Raw genomic sequence first — 13,769 nt, 5'->3', positions numbered from 1 at the left:
CTTGTTTCTGTTTTGCCCTCTTACAGGGTAAGGTTCGCTCTTCTGTCTGGCTTCCATTAATGTGCTTTTGGAACTGTGCCCTTTTTGCAGTGTGAACAAACACTTTACCTTGTCATGATTTGTGATTGCCCCTTTACTAATCATTTTCACATGGGCTCTTCTGTTGGTCATGGCATAGTGTGATGCTCATGTTCTTCTTCAGTCATGTTGCCTGGTGCAGTTGTTGTATATTTGTGTTTTCATGGGGTATTGTCCTGTTTGAAAATGTGATGCTGCCATCGTGGACATGTCACTTTTGGAAAAGAGATTGGTAAAGTCCAGTGGGATTTTCCCAGGGTAAATAAAGGTTAAACAAATTGAAAAAAAAATACATATACGATGCTTTGCTGCAGTTTTATTGTGGGTGTCTATACAGACTTCATGGTTATATTTTTGTCCTGACAAGTTCTAAATTGTGGGACCTTATAAAAACAGGCATGTGTGCTGAGTGTGAGAGTGAGTGGTTTTGGAACTTGTCTTGTCTCCTACTAAGAGCCGGGCCATTAACATTGTGCAGACATAATGCTGGGTTCATTGTGAACTGAAGCCAGGGAAAAGTAAGGGAGAAGTCTACACAGGGAATTTTTTACAAGGTTGTCATTCTGCTCCTAAGTTACTGCTAAAATTTGGTTTGACTGCTGGTTGAGAATTAAAGGTATGCCATTGAAACAAAGTGAGGGTTTTCTGCTGAAATGTTGGGGCTTCACGTCTTTACGTTCTGGCTGTTCACCATTAGTTTCAGATCATGTAGTACCTCATTTTCCTGTTGTTTATACCCCAGACTTCACTGTCAGACTGCATATCTCATATTTGTGAGATTTAATCAATGCAGAAAATGGCATTTTTCAGTCCCTGCTGTTAATTTGGGGGCTTCTTGTAATTACCACTCACATATCTGCTTTATTTATTGAAAAGAGTAGCAAAAACATCAGACTCAATTACAAATGTGCTGCTTTGCTATATTTACATTTGGTGCAATCCACTTTCTGTTACTGGCTATGCAAAATGAGCCATCTGTACTACAAGAGCAGTGAATAATAGATTACATTCTCTCGGCTGTTGGCCTGGTGTGCACCGGCTGTTGCAACAGCAGACATTATGTTTTTTGGTGCGGCAAATCCCTGTATCAATGCCCTGAATATACCATAGGCCCCTTTTTAACTCCAGCCCTATAGCACTGGGATTACTGTCCAAAAGGAGATGGGAACGCTGGCGGGAAAACTGCCACCCCCAGCTCTATTTTTGTCATGGTGCAGCCCAACCCAGATCCTTTACTGCCCCCAAACATATAATATGTCCGCAACAACCAAACGGGGTGAGAAGTTTGTTGTTTTGTAGGATTAACTTCTTTGATTTATAAGAACTCCTGAAACTGGAGCAGATTCCAGCTGAGCAGACACTCAAGTGAAGGTCAAGGACAAAGTTCTTCAGTTATGTAATCACCTATGGAACGTTCTCACATGCCAGAGGAGAACAAGGCTCAGTAGCCAATGAAAAGCCTCTGCTCCTCCCCTGGAGTCAAACCACTGTTGTACAAACATGTCTGTTATTTGTATTTGCCGAGTGTTTATTTTCTGGAAAACTCACAAATAACAGACAAGCATTAAATAATGGCGTAGTAAGTGTATTATAGTGATACATTTCTTCAACCAATGTTTCCCTGAGGTCTAACTAACAAGTTAAGTGCATTTTTTACACATAAAGCATATGTAAAGCTTTAAAAAAACATTTTGTATTATTTACAGCCATGTTTGCTCACTAGACGTTTTCTTCTTTACTGACTTTGCTGGCTCATTGTTAACAAAAAAGGGGCCTACTCATGAAACCTCACTCCACAGTGCTGCTAGGCACCCAACTCCACAGGTCACTCCACAGTGCTGCTAGGCACCCAAAACTCCACAGGTTACCTCTTTTAATTTACAACACGTTTGATGTGTCTTCTCTGTTTTCCGGTGCAGGGCGGTACACCTGCAGCCAAAATGGAGGTGAAGACATCACTTCTAGACAACATGATTGGGGTGGGCGACATGGTCCTCCTAGAGCCCCTGTCTGAAGACTCATTCCTCGAGAACCTGAAGAAGCGCTTTGACCACAGTGAGATCTATGTAAGTCTACCATGTTGTATTCTAATAATAAACTAGGAATGCACAATAAATTTTGTGAGCATGATCTAGATCCCTGTGTGATCTCAGTCTCACGTGACAGTTATTCTGCCATGTTTGCATTAGCAGTGAGATCCCTTGCATCAAACCAAGTGCTCCCTTTTCCTCGCTAAGCTGCATTAAACAATAACTGCAACTAATAAATGCATAGTGATTTAGTTCTGCCTCAACTGCAGTTCGGTGCTTAGTGTATAGAGCAACGTTTGAAACAATGTCAGACATGTTGGATTTGTTTTTGAATCAGTCTTCTCTTCCTGTCTATAGCTCATCATGTGATGTAACCTGCTGGCTAATACAGCTTAGCGAGGGGAAAGGGAGCACTTGGTTTATTGCAAGACATCTCCCTGATCTAAATCACTCTCACAAAACAATTTATTGTGCAGCCCTATAATAAACATAATTTGAGTATCAGTGTAGCATTAGTGGGGTGTTAGCCACTTCTTGTCCCTGCCTCTAAAGACCTTTATAGAAGACTTCCCTAAGGAAACATGCACATACATTTTTCATAATTCCATTGTTCCTCCATTCCCTCATTCATTTTGGTCTTGGCTACACTAGTGGCACAGATACAGAGGACCACAGTAACCAGCCAATCAATAAATCACATTGCGGGGGATTGTAGATGATGCCTTTAAGTGAGGCGTGAAATCCAGAGCTCGGGCACAAGAAGGGATGGGTAGGCTGGCTGGCTGTTTATCTCTAGACAAAGAGGCTGTTAAACTGTCATCGCTGCATCAGGATTCTCGGTTCTGGGCTTAGTGATATGGTGCCCCATGATTCTTCTGCTCTGCAGGCTGGCTGCTCTAGACGTCAGCCAAGATGGTTACAGCTCTGCTCTGGCTGCTGTCGGCTTACAGGGCCCAAAGCCCAAGGGATGATGTCACCTCATGCAGCAATGATTGCCTTAGATACTTTGTGGAGATACAGCCCACATCCTGCTGAGGCATGGGAATGATGGTGTCTTCACATTTTTAGATGCCTTCAGTTGTCTGACCTAAACTACTGTATAAGCTCAGAGCTTTTTTTATTTCCAGTGGGGTGCTGACCTAAATGTTGTGGGGCTAGTTAAACATGCACAGCTGTGCTTTTGAAACTTATTTATGTAATATATGCCTCTCCAAGAGATGTTCTCGGAAAGCTGGTGACAAACCATCTGATGCTATTTTTTCCCCTCGGTACTGATTTGCGTATGAAGTGAAAGTTAAAAAAAAAAACATTCACATGATTTGGAGTGCATAATAGAAGCTTTTGGAGGAGTAAACTACCCCTTAAGATTGATGACCAGGGGAAGCCCTGAATCCTATACTTATCCAATAAATCTGTGGTGTACAATCTTTGCACGTGAATGTATTTTTCCCCTCATGTGGCATGATTTCTTACAAATGGGCCCCAATCCCCCACCCCATGCTGTCTGTGACAGTTCATAGCAGAAGAAACATGGCTTTGTTTTCCAGAGGGACAGCACATCATGAATCCAATAACTCTGGGCAAAATCAAAGAGAATGAAAATCACCCTGCTTCTTATGCTGAGCCAGAGGAATTGCTGAGAATGTCAGTTTTTCTCAGACTACATGTAACTCCTAAAGCCTCCTTTGTTTTAACTTGATCAAGACATCTGTGTATATTTTTACATAATTACAGATCTTTCTGTCCCACCTATTTTTAACATGTACGTTGACTTGTAAAGATCTTGAACTCATCAGCATTGTAGTAAGAAAGCTGACTGACAAGGAGAAAAAGATTAATTTATTTATCCTGCTGCGTATGTGATTTGCCGTCCAAGCAGCTGTAACCTTAGTGTAACAAATGGAGTTTTATAACAAGTAGGACCATATGTATAGAAAGAAAACCTACAGTACAGCAGCATGGATGATGGCTGTGTAAATGACTGCTCTCCTTTCAGTTGTAATTTTATACTAAATGCCCCCCCAAACTTTTTTTTTTTTTTTTTTTTTTTACACCACTTTTATGATCTGTCAGATGTTTCATGAAGTCCCTTGCACATTACAATTTTCTTAACAATTTTCACAAGTAAAAAAACTGTTTAAAAGGTTGCTGACACCTTGAATGTTTTTGTGTCCTGTGTTTTCTGCTTTTGGTCAAGAGAAGCCCTCATCAACATGGTACTTTGTTTACACCGCACACACTCCTTCCCTTTGTACGCATCCTTTGCTCTTGAAAAAGCCTGATTCTGCCTCCACTGTGCTGTTTAACGAGAGGCTGTGGGAGGTTGTGGTGTTGCCACAGGGAAGGCCATGCTCCACTCTTCTCAGAGTGCGTTATGCAACAGCCATTACCAAGGAAAGCAGAGAACACGTTTCAGGGTGATGTTTGAAAGTGCTATCTGGACTCTGTTTTGAGCGTAGGAGGATGATAAAGATGACGGATGGTTGCATTCGCTTTCAAAAATAATTGAGAAGTGTTAGCCATTGAAAAGGACCTGGATGAATGTTACATAAAGGTGTTTGTTTTGTTTTTTTTGAAAATTTGAGGCACAGACAGCTGTGGATTTTTTTTTTATTATTTACATATCTTTTTTTTTAAATACATATTATGTAACTGAGTGATGCAAGTGACTTCTCATGAGAATCACTTAACCTATGTTAATTCTTCAGAATTAACACTGTTTGCTAATATCTTGGGCTGGAGTGCGATGCCAGGATGAATACTTACACAACATGCACACGTACACTTGGTAAAAGCCTCCTTCAGCACCATGACCTTCTTTGGAATCTGCTTTTACTGCACAGTCCACAGATTCCATAAACTTTTCCTTGTTTTTACATGTCTTCAGCTTCACTTCATTCCTCAACAACATGCATTAGGAATGCCCACTGGAGAAAAGCTGACAAACAGTATTCCTCCCCCTCAGATAAACAGTTACCACCCAAATGGACTGAGGGAAGGAACAGTTTACAGATTGCTGCATAAAACTGACAGTATGCCATGTGGATTCACACTTAACATTGCCCTTTTTCTTCTCCGCCCAGACTTACATTGGCAGTGTGGTGATCTCCATGAACCCCTACAGGTCACTGCCCATCTACACCCCTGACAAAGTGGAGGAGTACCGCAACAGAAACTTCTATGAACTTAGCCCACACATGTGAGTCCACCTCCTAGGTCTTCTTCAAAACCATTCATTATTTTTGTATAATTTATTTTCTGCTTAAGTCTCAAGCACTTAGTTTGACAGTCTTTTTTTGTATGCTGTAACAAAGAACCAGCGAGGATGACGATTCATTAAAGTGTTTGTGAAGGTACTGTTAGTCTGAATTTGTTGAGCAAGATCTGTGATCTGTCTGACGATGTAGCGCACTACAAACCTCTGTAGGGTTCACCAGTTTGGGCCTGCTGAATAACACAGATGAGTGGGTGTGGAGGGCCACCGGCTCTTGTGTGGAGAGTCTGAAGCTTCTGCTGACCATTCAGCACCATGGTGTGCCATCTGTCCACTGGCAACATTAAGTCAGAATTGCTGTGAGGCTGCTGAGACAAAGCGAAGCCCAGCCCTCCTCAATTAGCCTGCTGTGTCTCTAGGCTGCAGCAAAGACCCTCAGAGACACAGGCTGAAAGAGCGAGAGTGCTCTGGTTCCAGGATAGACAGACTCCCTGCAGACAAAAGCAAGCTCCTCGGCTTTACTTTACAGCTGGCTATAGACAAGGGTTATGATACGGTTTCATGCTGTTTTCCTCTTCCCTTTCTTCATTTTGTTTTTCAGTGCCTGCCTCCATCTTTTCTTCTATAAACTAGTAGACTGATAGAGATGTTGAGCTACTCGGTCACTGCTTTAAAAGAATACATCAAGTTTGTAGGAGGTTGTCCAGATATAAAACCTGAGTGATGAGATCTTGGCCCACAACAGTTTAAAAAAAACAGAAATCTGTTCTTGCTGTGTACTTTTGGCTTAAAGCTCAGACCGAGGACTGACCAGTAACATGTGGTGACCGTGCCCTGGTAAACACAGCTCACAGGAAAGATGATGATTATTACCTTAAAATGAGACGTGGCACTGCGAGTCTTTTCTTTCAAATCATTTTATTAAAAACTTGAGTTCCCTTGAACCAATATTCTTCAAGCACAGAAGCCAAAATTTCCAACATGTTTCCCAGTGATTACTCACTAATGTGCTGCAGTGTTTTGAGCAATAGCCTTAAAGATATGCTGTACTGCAAGCATTTGTATGGATTATCAGTTTGGGCCAACTCATTGGACATTGGGTAATATTGGACATTTCAGAATGTTGTCTGGCAGTAGATGAGCATTTGTAAAAATTGTCTCTCCTTGATAGTTACTGAAGGCTAAAGTCTATATATAGCTGACCATTTGTCTTTGCAAGAACATTTTCATACTGCACTGAAATCAGTGCTTGCCTTTAAAGGGCAGTAGTGTAAAACATGAAAGTTATCTGATTTATACATCCAAAACACTGGTGTAGTCCTTTTCTAAGCTGCTTCTTTTAAGCCCTTGACAAAGAAAAAGCATGATTCTGGCTGTCCAGGACAGTTAGTCCTGAAGTACATGCTGTTGTAGGAGGTTTTTGTAATTTGCATGAGATTCTCTTGCTTCTTTAGTGTCTGTGTGAGTTGTACCAACAGATCTGACTGAAACCTTAAAAGCCAGGACAATGTCTAAGCCGTCTGTGAATCCACGTAGTTGGCTCAAGGGAGTCGTGGTAAACCAGAGCAGCTAAAATATTCAGCTTTGACCTGAGGATATTAGGGGTCTACTTGAATTGAGGCAGATATGGTATTTTATTTGCTCAGCTTCCACATTTCTGTCCATACTAAGTGTTGTCTAATAGGTAAAAGAAGGAGCCCAGAAGAAAGTCTGAAACACCCATCACTGGTCAATTTCTGCTCAAAGCCATCTTAATTTGTGCATCTCTAATGATGCATTACAGATTTCATCTGTTAACTGAAATGTACATCCTCTGCATGTTAAACATCACCTTACCATTAAGTAAAGAAGATTGTCCTTATTAATAGATCAGACTTGTGGAAGACCTAAAATGCCAGTCACAGGCAGGTTGTTTCAGCATGCTACATAAATTGATCTTAATCCTCTAAGTCAAGCCATCTGGTCCAAGCTTTGTGGCCTTACATTGATCATCCTCAAGTAATGTTATCCCTCAGTCTAGTCAAATGCATCAGCCCAGTTATTTTCAACTCCAGCTCTTACATTATACCATTAAATTATTAGTCATTCATTTAAGATCAAGCCTATTTACGCCAATCAGAGGCCTCGATGTATAATATTTTGGGAAGTCGACTTGCTGTTGAACATTTTTTAGGGAACGGAAAAATCCAAAATTTTCTTTGTATTTGCTGTATAACTCAACCGTTATATAGATTTGATGACATTTGTACTGTCAAGAGTCAAGACTGCCATATTTGATTTTTGAGTCAGACAGGGAAAGCAGCATGTGAATACCCAGCGTACTGATGGAAACGATGGAAGTTTCAACAAATATAAACATGCAATAAGATTTGATTTGAGGTATAGTTTTAGCTGTTTTGTCATGTCTTATAGCAGATTTGAACACTAAAGGACTAAAAAGGCTTTCACCACATAGTGTTTCAAAGAATTCTGAAGAAACGTGCTCAGCCAAAGATTTTAAAACCAAAGAGGACCCGCTTCCCCGTAATGTTCCAAAACCAGAAAAAGTACCTGCCTTTCAAATCTGCTTTTGCATGGATGAGCTTCAACTAGCTGAGGGGCATTATTACCACAGTGGCCAGCCAGTGTTGAACATCAGTGGTGGGCTTTAATTAAAGTAACAACATGAGTCCTTGGAATCTTCCTTTTCCTGTCTTTGATCCTCATTAGACACTTGAACAGTATAAAATCAGCAGTTCAGTCACAACAGGCTGCAGCAGACGAGGCCAAAGTGCTTTGGACCTGTCGCAGCCGTTTGACAAATAAAAGGTTTGACAGTTTTTAAATGACAGTCATCTTCTTGATACTAGAATAATAGAATACTATACTAGAAATGAGTGATCAGGAAAAGACGAGCTTTCAAAAGCATTTGCATTGATGCTGGTGCAAGAAAATTGGATAGAAAGCTTAGACAAAATTAGCAAGAAGCTTCTGGTTTGACTGAATTGCTTACATCTCTCACTGCATATGTAGATACTAACATAGTCAGCAACAGGCAATCCTCAACCCTTAAACCCCCCCATCACACACACAGTGTAAATAACAATACTGTCTGTCAGCAGCACCCATGGACTTAGAGATTTAAGGTTAAGAATCATATGCAGCCTTGTTTTGGGTGGCACAGATCTGTTTTCTGTGACTTCCTGGCAGAACAACTGTGTTTACATAGTCGCGCTGTAGACAGCAGTGGACACTGACAAAATGTTGACAGCTGTCAACCACATGCTGTCCTCAAAACAATCACTGGGCCTCTTTATCCTCAGAACATGTGGCACTGTCCTAGTTGAACTAGAATTTTTCATCCTATTTAAAGAGATGAAAGATGCATGTGGCTTTGGTGATGTTATTGATCAGAAGACAGGATTTTGTAAAATGTGTTGCGTTTGATTAAGGCTATTGCATGAATTTGTTCAGTGAACGTATGTAGCTGCATCTGCAAGGGCATGCTTAAATACCATTGTATGTACAAGTAAAAGTGAGTGTGTGCAGGTGCCTGTGCATTTCACACTTGCTGTTGTAATCCTCCAACCCAGGCAAACAGGGGTGTGGGAGTGTGTGCACATATCAGCTGAAGGGAGAGCTGCAGCTGGGCCTCTCTGTAAAGTTGTTAGTAGACTAATTGCCTGTTGGGTTCCATTCTGATTAATGTTACTGCAGATAAACACTGGCTTGCGCCAAGGTCGGAGACCAGTAAAGTACCTCAGGCAGCAGACGCTTTCATGTAGTTAGAAAGATTTTGATCAAAACATGAAAATGTCATGTAAAATGTTATTCAGGTACAGTTTCATCAGCTGGGCTGAAGCAGGATAAGAAAAGACATATAGTACATCTCATGAGGTTCACTTAACAATGTTGTGTGTATCAGCAGGACAGACCACCATGGCAAGAATCTTATGATAGTAGTCAGCAGTATAGTAGAATTTCTGGAGGTTTTAACTGATGTATAATAAATATTTTGCCAGGAAATTCTACCAGTATCCATCCATCATTTATACGGCTTGAATTAACGAGGATCATGGGGGGGCTGGAGCCAATCCCAGCTGCCACTGGGTGAGAGGTGGGGTACCCCCTGGACAGGTCGCCAGTTTATCACACAGCTGACACTTGGAGACAGACGACCACACACACCCACATTCACTCCTACGGGAAATTTAGAGTCACCAATCAACCTAAGCTGCATGTGTTTGGACTGTGGGAGGAAGCCGGAGAGAACCCACGCAGGCACAGGGAGAGCATGCAAACTCCACACAGAAAGGTCCGCTGAGGCTTAAACCCGGGATCTTCTTGCTGTGAGGCAACAGCGCTGACAACTGTTTCACAATTCTACCAATAACCAGGCCAATTTTAATATATTGAAAATTTGTGAGAAATGTTGCTTTTACTTTTACTAAACTACCTGGCTGTAAGCCCAGCTGGAGAGTTCAGCTACAGCTATCTCTCCTCATCTATCCATTATTTCCTCCGCCAGCTAATTTAGCAAAATACTCTCTGCCAATATGAGACGCCTCATAATTAACTGGCAGGTGTTTCCCCCCTTCCACACACACTTTGAGCATTAGACTTGAACTAATCCGTGGCCTTTTTCCACGCACAGCAGCACTGGTACAGATGGCCGGGAGTTGTCTTTTGTATGTCCCTTGCTGCCCAAGATAGACACAGATTGAGAGAAGTGTGTGTGTGTGTGTGAGTAAGGAAGGGCAGCTAGCCCCTTGTCTCTAGGGTAGGATCATATTTTCCTAATGTTTAATGAGGTATTGAGACCCCCAATGCTCTAAATGCTCAATACATAGTGCAACTAGAGCATTGGCTACAGGGGGGCATCGCATCTGGCTAATGGAGCAAAAAGGCCTCGTGCAAAGCGTATGTCTGCTCAGCTGTCATGCACATGGTTATGACAGCTTGACTGTGAAATCTACCCAGTTAGAGAGTTTTGATGTCTAGGAATATTTTCTGCCTGCTAGTATGAGTGGTTGGTCAAATAAAATAAAATGCATTTCTATCCTTAAGGTGTGATTTGTGCTCACAATTCCTTATGAGGATACCCAAGTCGTGTGGGACTGCAGCCCCTAAGTAGTCATTCGATCTTTCATTCAGTTTTGTAAAGCTTTTCTTTTGTGAATAGTTCTTGAATATCAACTAGAACATTGAAATTGGCCCAATCATTATTAACACAGGATGAAGAAGCTGCAGTGTGTTCACATCCTTAGCTAAGAAACACAAAGCACTGACTATATTAAAACATTCATTGCCTTAACCATAGTATCTAGGGAGAGGCCCATGCCTTCCATGTCAGAAGCACTAAAGAGCACCAAAGATCACATATGAGAGTACGCTAATGATATTAAGTGCCTGCTTGACAAGCATCGCGCCAGAAGCTTTCCTTCTGTGCAGTCTGCTCCTATGTAATGTTCCTGTACATTATGACCATGTGATGCTTCTCAACATGTTGTCAGATCGTACATGTTTGACTCGATTTTTTCCAAATTTGTGCGAAATCTTAAGCTATTGCAGCTTTAATATAACATAGAAAGAATAGATGTTGTACCAGATTTAGCTAATAGCCAAGTTCCCTCTGCAGTCGGGCAGGTAAATGCAAACACAATATAACTAATGCAATTAAGACCAAATGCAAAATAAATATCAGATACATAATTAACAAAAGAATGGCAATGCTTTGCAAAGCAGTGTTATAATTGTCTTGATTTGATTTCTGAATTCAAAGGTAAGATGCAAAATACTACATTAAATATTTAAAGTTATCTACATGTTTTTATTGTATGACCATGCAATATAATCCAAAACACAGGAGCAGATGTTTCTGGTGTCCCAAAGCCACATACTGCAAAATGTTCCAGCTATCAAATCTGTAGAGTTCAAACTCACTTTTAGGTTAACTCCAAGCTCCACTTGAGAAGTGAACACCAGCTAACAACAACCAACTTAAATGCTGCTATTAGAACATATCATTCTGCCACAGCTCAGCAAGGAGCTACTACCCTGGGAAAGGAAATAGGGAAATTTGTTTTGTATAGGCTAACTTTGGAAGATACTGACTCAAGCTAGGTTAGTGGGACAACTGGAGCATCATATGAGCCTCAGATGAACTTTAGTGTGCATTTATGCAAAGAACAAGGGCTGTATTTTGGCCCTAATTTTTATTACAACATAGTCGTGTTCCGTTGGAAACATTCAGGGTCGGTGTGGAGAGATGGAAGAGTTGCAGTGACTAGGACTTGGAGGTATACATGACAAAAGAGCTTTTAATTTCAGCACTTTTCAGGAATAATACTAGTTTCAGTGAGATATAAAGGAACCGACAGCATATTCGTAGCCATGTCTGTAGTATGTAGAATTTATTTGACCAGTTGGCCTACAACAAAATACATTTGTCCCTTACCTTGTAATGGTCTTACTAACAAAATGTTGAATGTTATAATGCTGTTTAAACAGGCAAAATACTACATACACCTGAAATCGTTGTGGATAAGAGTTGCTCCAGACTCAGGTGTCAGTTTGATGTTCAAACTGCTTGCACAGTAAGCCCTTCCTTAAGATATATAGCTGATGTAAGGCCCTGTTGTCTTTAACTGTCACATAAAGATGTGAACCATGGACAGGAACACAGCTGAAAAATTATCTACAGTAATCAGTGTGTTCTTCACAGCTGTAGTAATTTAGTAACCAACTTAGGAGACATGTGCAATGTTTTAGTATTATATAAAAATGATTGCTCTCAAGAAGGCCTAGATAAGTTGCAGCACAGACCCCATACGTAGGTAGATTTAAGTGGGCGCTTTTTAAAATGGCATTTTAACTCAGGTGGGTAGAATGAGTCCTCTCCAGCAGGTGTGTTGGCGTAATGGTGAGCTCAGTGAACCTAGAGGGAGATGACAGGGAAAGTATGTGTGTGTTCCTTTTACCACCCACCTCTTCAACCCAAGAACAAAATGCAAATGTAATAAGTTGGATAACATGATTTATAATAAACTGCTACAGTTTTGCAACCAAGCAGCAGTCACTCATCTATTTAGTCCATTAGAAAAGCACAGCACCTTGCATAGACAATTGCACAGACACTTCTGGGGTTCATCTCACTTCCCTTAATTGCATCCATGTTTCCCTCACTTGCATCTTGGTCCCAATGAAGATGCATGGGCAAAGATGAAAGGAAAGAGTAATTGAGTAAACGTGTTTTTGGAGATATGCAATGTCCTTTCCTCCAATCCTTCATCTGAAGCATGCAATCACCAACTGATTTCCAATCAAGGGCCATGTCATTCCATAAAAGACTTTTGCTAAGGATCATCTCATATCCTCGCTCATGTCTCCTCCGGGCAGCCTCCTCATTCCTCAGAAGAGGAATAAGAGCTTGAATATATTGATGGAGGGCCAGAACAATCTCCGGGTTGAGCAAGGATCAAGGAACAATCATAAACAGGAATTGGGATGTACCCTTCATCTCTTTCTTCTCTAGAGCTCACAGATCCCAGGGTGTTAAATTCACATGGGCATTTAATATCTTTGACCAACTTCATGTTTCTTCCAATATGCTTGCAACAGGTTTCCCTTGGTATTAAGGAGAGCTTTCCACATACTGCAGTCACAGTGATCTTCATTCAAGTTGAGCCCAGGATTTTTGTTTTGTTGCCTGTCCCTATACTGTCCCTGTACTGGCAGAAATGGAACATATGTGATAAGCCTGTATTATAATACAGGCTTGTAGTCGTCCTAGGGCCCCAGTACTAGTACACCATTTTCATTTGAGCTCAGATTAGTTTTACTTTAGTGGCTGTTGTTTTTGCATTATTGAACTTCTCATACCATGTAAACTTTGCATTCATAGCAGTATTTGAAATTGCTAAGCCCATTGGCAATCATTAATAGAGAAAAGTTATGAATTCTTTTGTTCTTTCAGAGATACAGCTCCTCTCTGATTAAACATTGCTTGTGCTGTCATTTAGTGCTTCTGTGAGCATGAGGCTTTATTTAATGCTTTTCTTTTGTGATTGTCCTAAAACCATGGTAAACTCTATTCAAAGAAAGAACAATCGGTATTGACCTTATTATCTGTGTACACAAGCTTGCATACCAACCTGTGAGAAGCATACCAAAACCATGGCATGTAGATAAACCAGTTATTGGACTGTTCCACAATGGAGGCTTCTGTCTTTAAAAATAATAAGATGTACTTTTTTGTGACAATTATTGAGAGACAGACACCAAACTTTATCTCCATTTTGTGTATTAGGTTGTGCACGGCGGTGCTGTAGTTAAGAGTGCTACTGCTGTGGCCGATTGGCCCACTGGCTGCTTTTTGTCCATTGTTTAGACTGTCTGCTGATTGTACTGTTAGCCAGTTCTAGTACCCAATGAACATCATGTGAGGCAGATGTGAAGATGAGCAGGTT

General features: G+C 41.0%; 1 protein-coding gene across 4 annotated transcripts in view; it reads left to right on the top strand.

Moving 5' to 3' along the window:
* Positions 1 to 2,001: 2,001 nt before the first annotated feature.
* myo1b (myosin IB) overlaps positions 2,002 to 13,769 on the top strand; it is a 52,086-nt gene continuing 40,318 nt past the window's right edge. For all 4 annotated transcript variants that reach the window (XM_020594663.1, XM_020594662.1, XM_020594659.1 and 1 more), the window contains exons 1-2: positions 2,002 to 2,144; positions 5,192 to 5,307. In XM_020594663.1, coding sequence (XP_020450319.1) covers positions 2,019 to 2,144; positions 5,192 to 5,307 — 242 coding nt within the window. In that variant the 5' untranslated portion in view covers positions 2,002 to 2,018. The remainder of the gene's footprint in view (positions 2,145 to 5,191; positions 5,308 to 13,769) is intronic.

The sequence above is a fragment of the Monopterus albus genome, unplaced genomic scaffold (genome assembly GCF_001952655.1).
Source record: "Monopterus albus unplaced genomic scaffold, M_albus_1.0 scaffold24.1, whole genome shotgun sequence".
NCBI lineage: Eukaryota > Metazoa > Chordata > Actinopteri > Synbranchiformes > Synbranchidae > Monopterus > Monopterus albus.
Note: the sequence above shows the minus strand (reverse complement) of the source record. Positions and strands in the feature narration are given on the sequence as shown.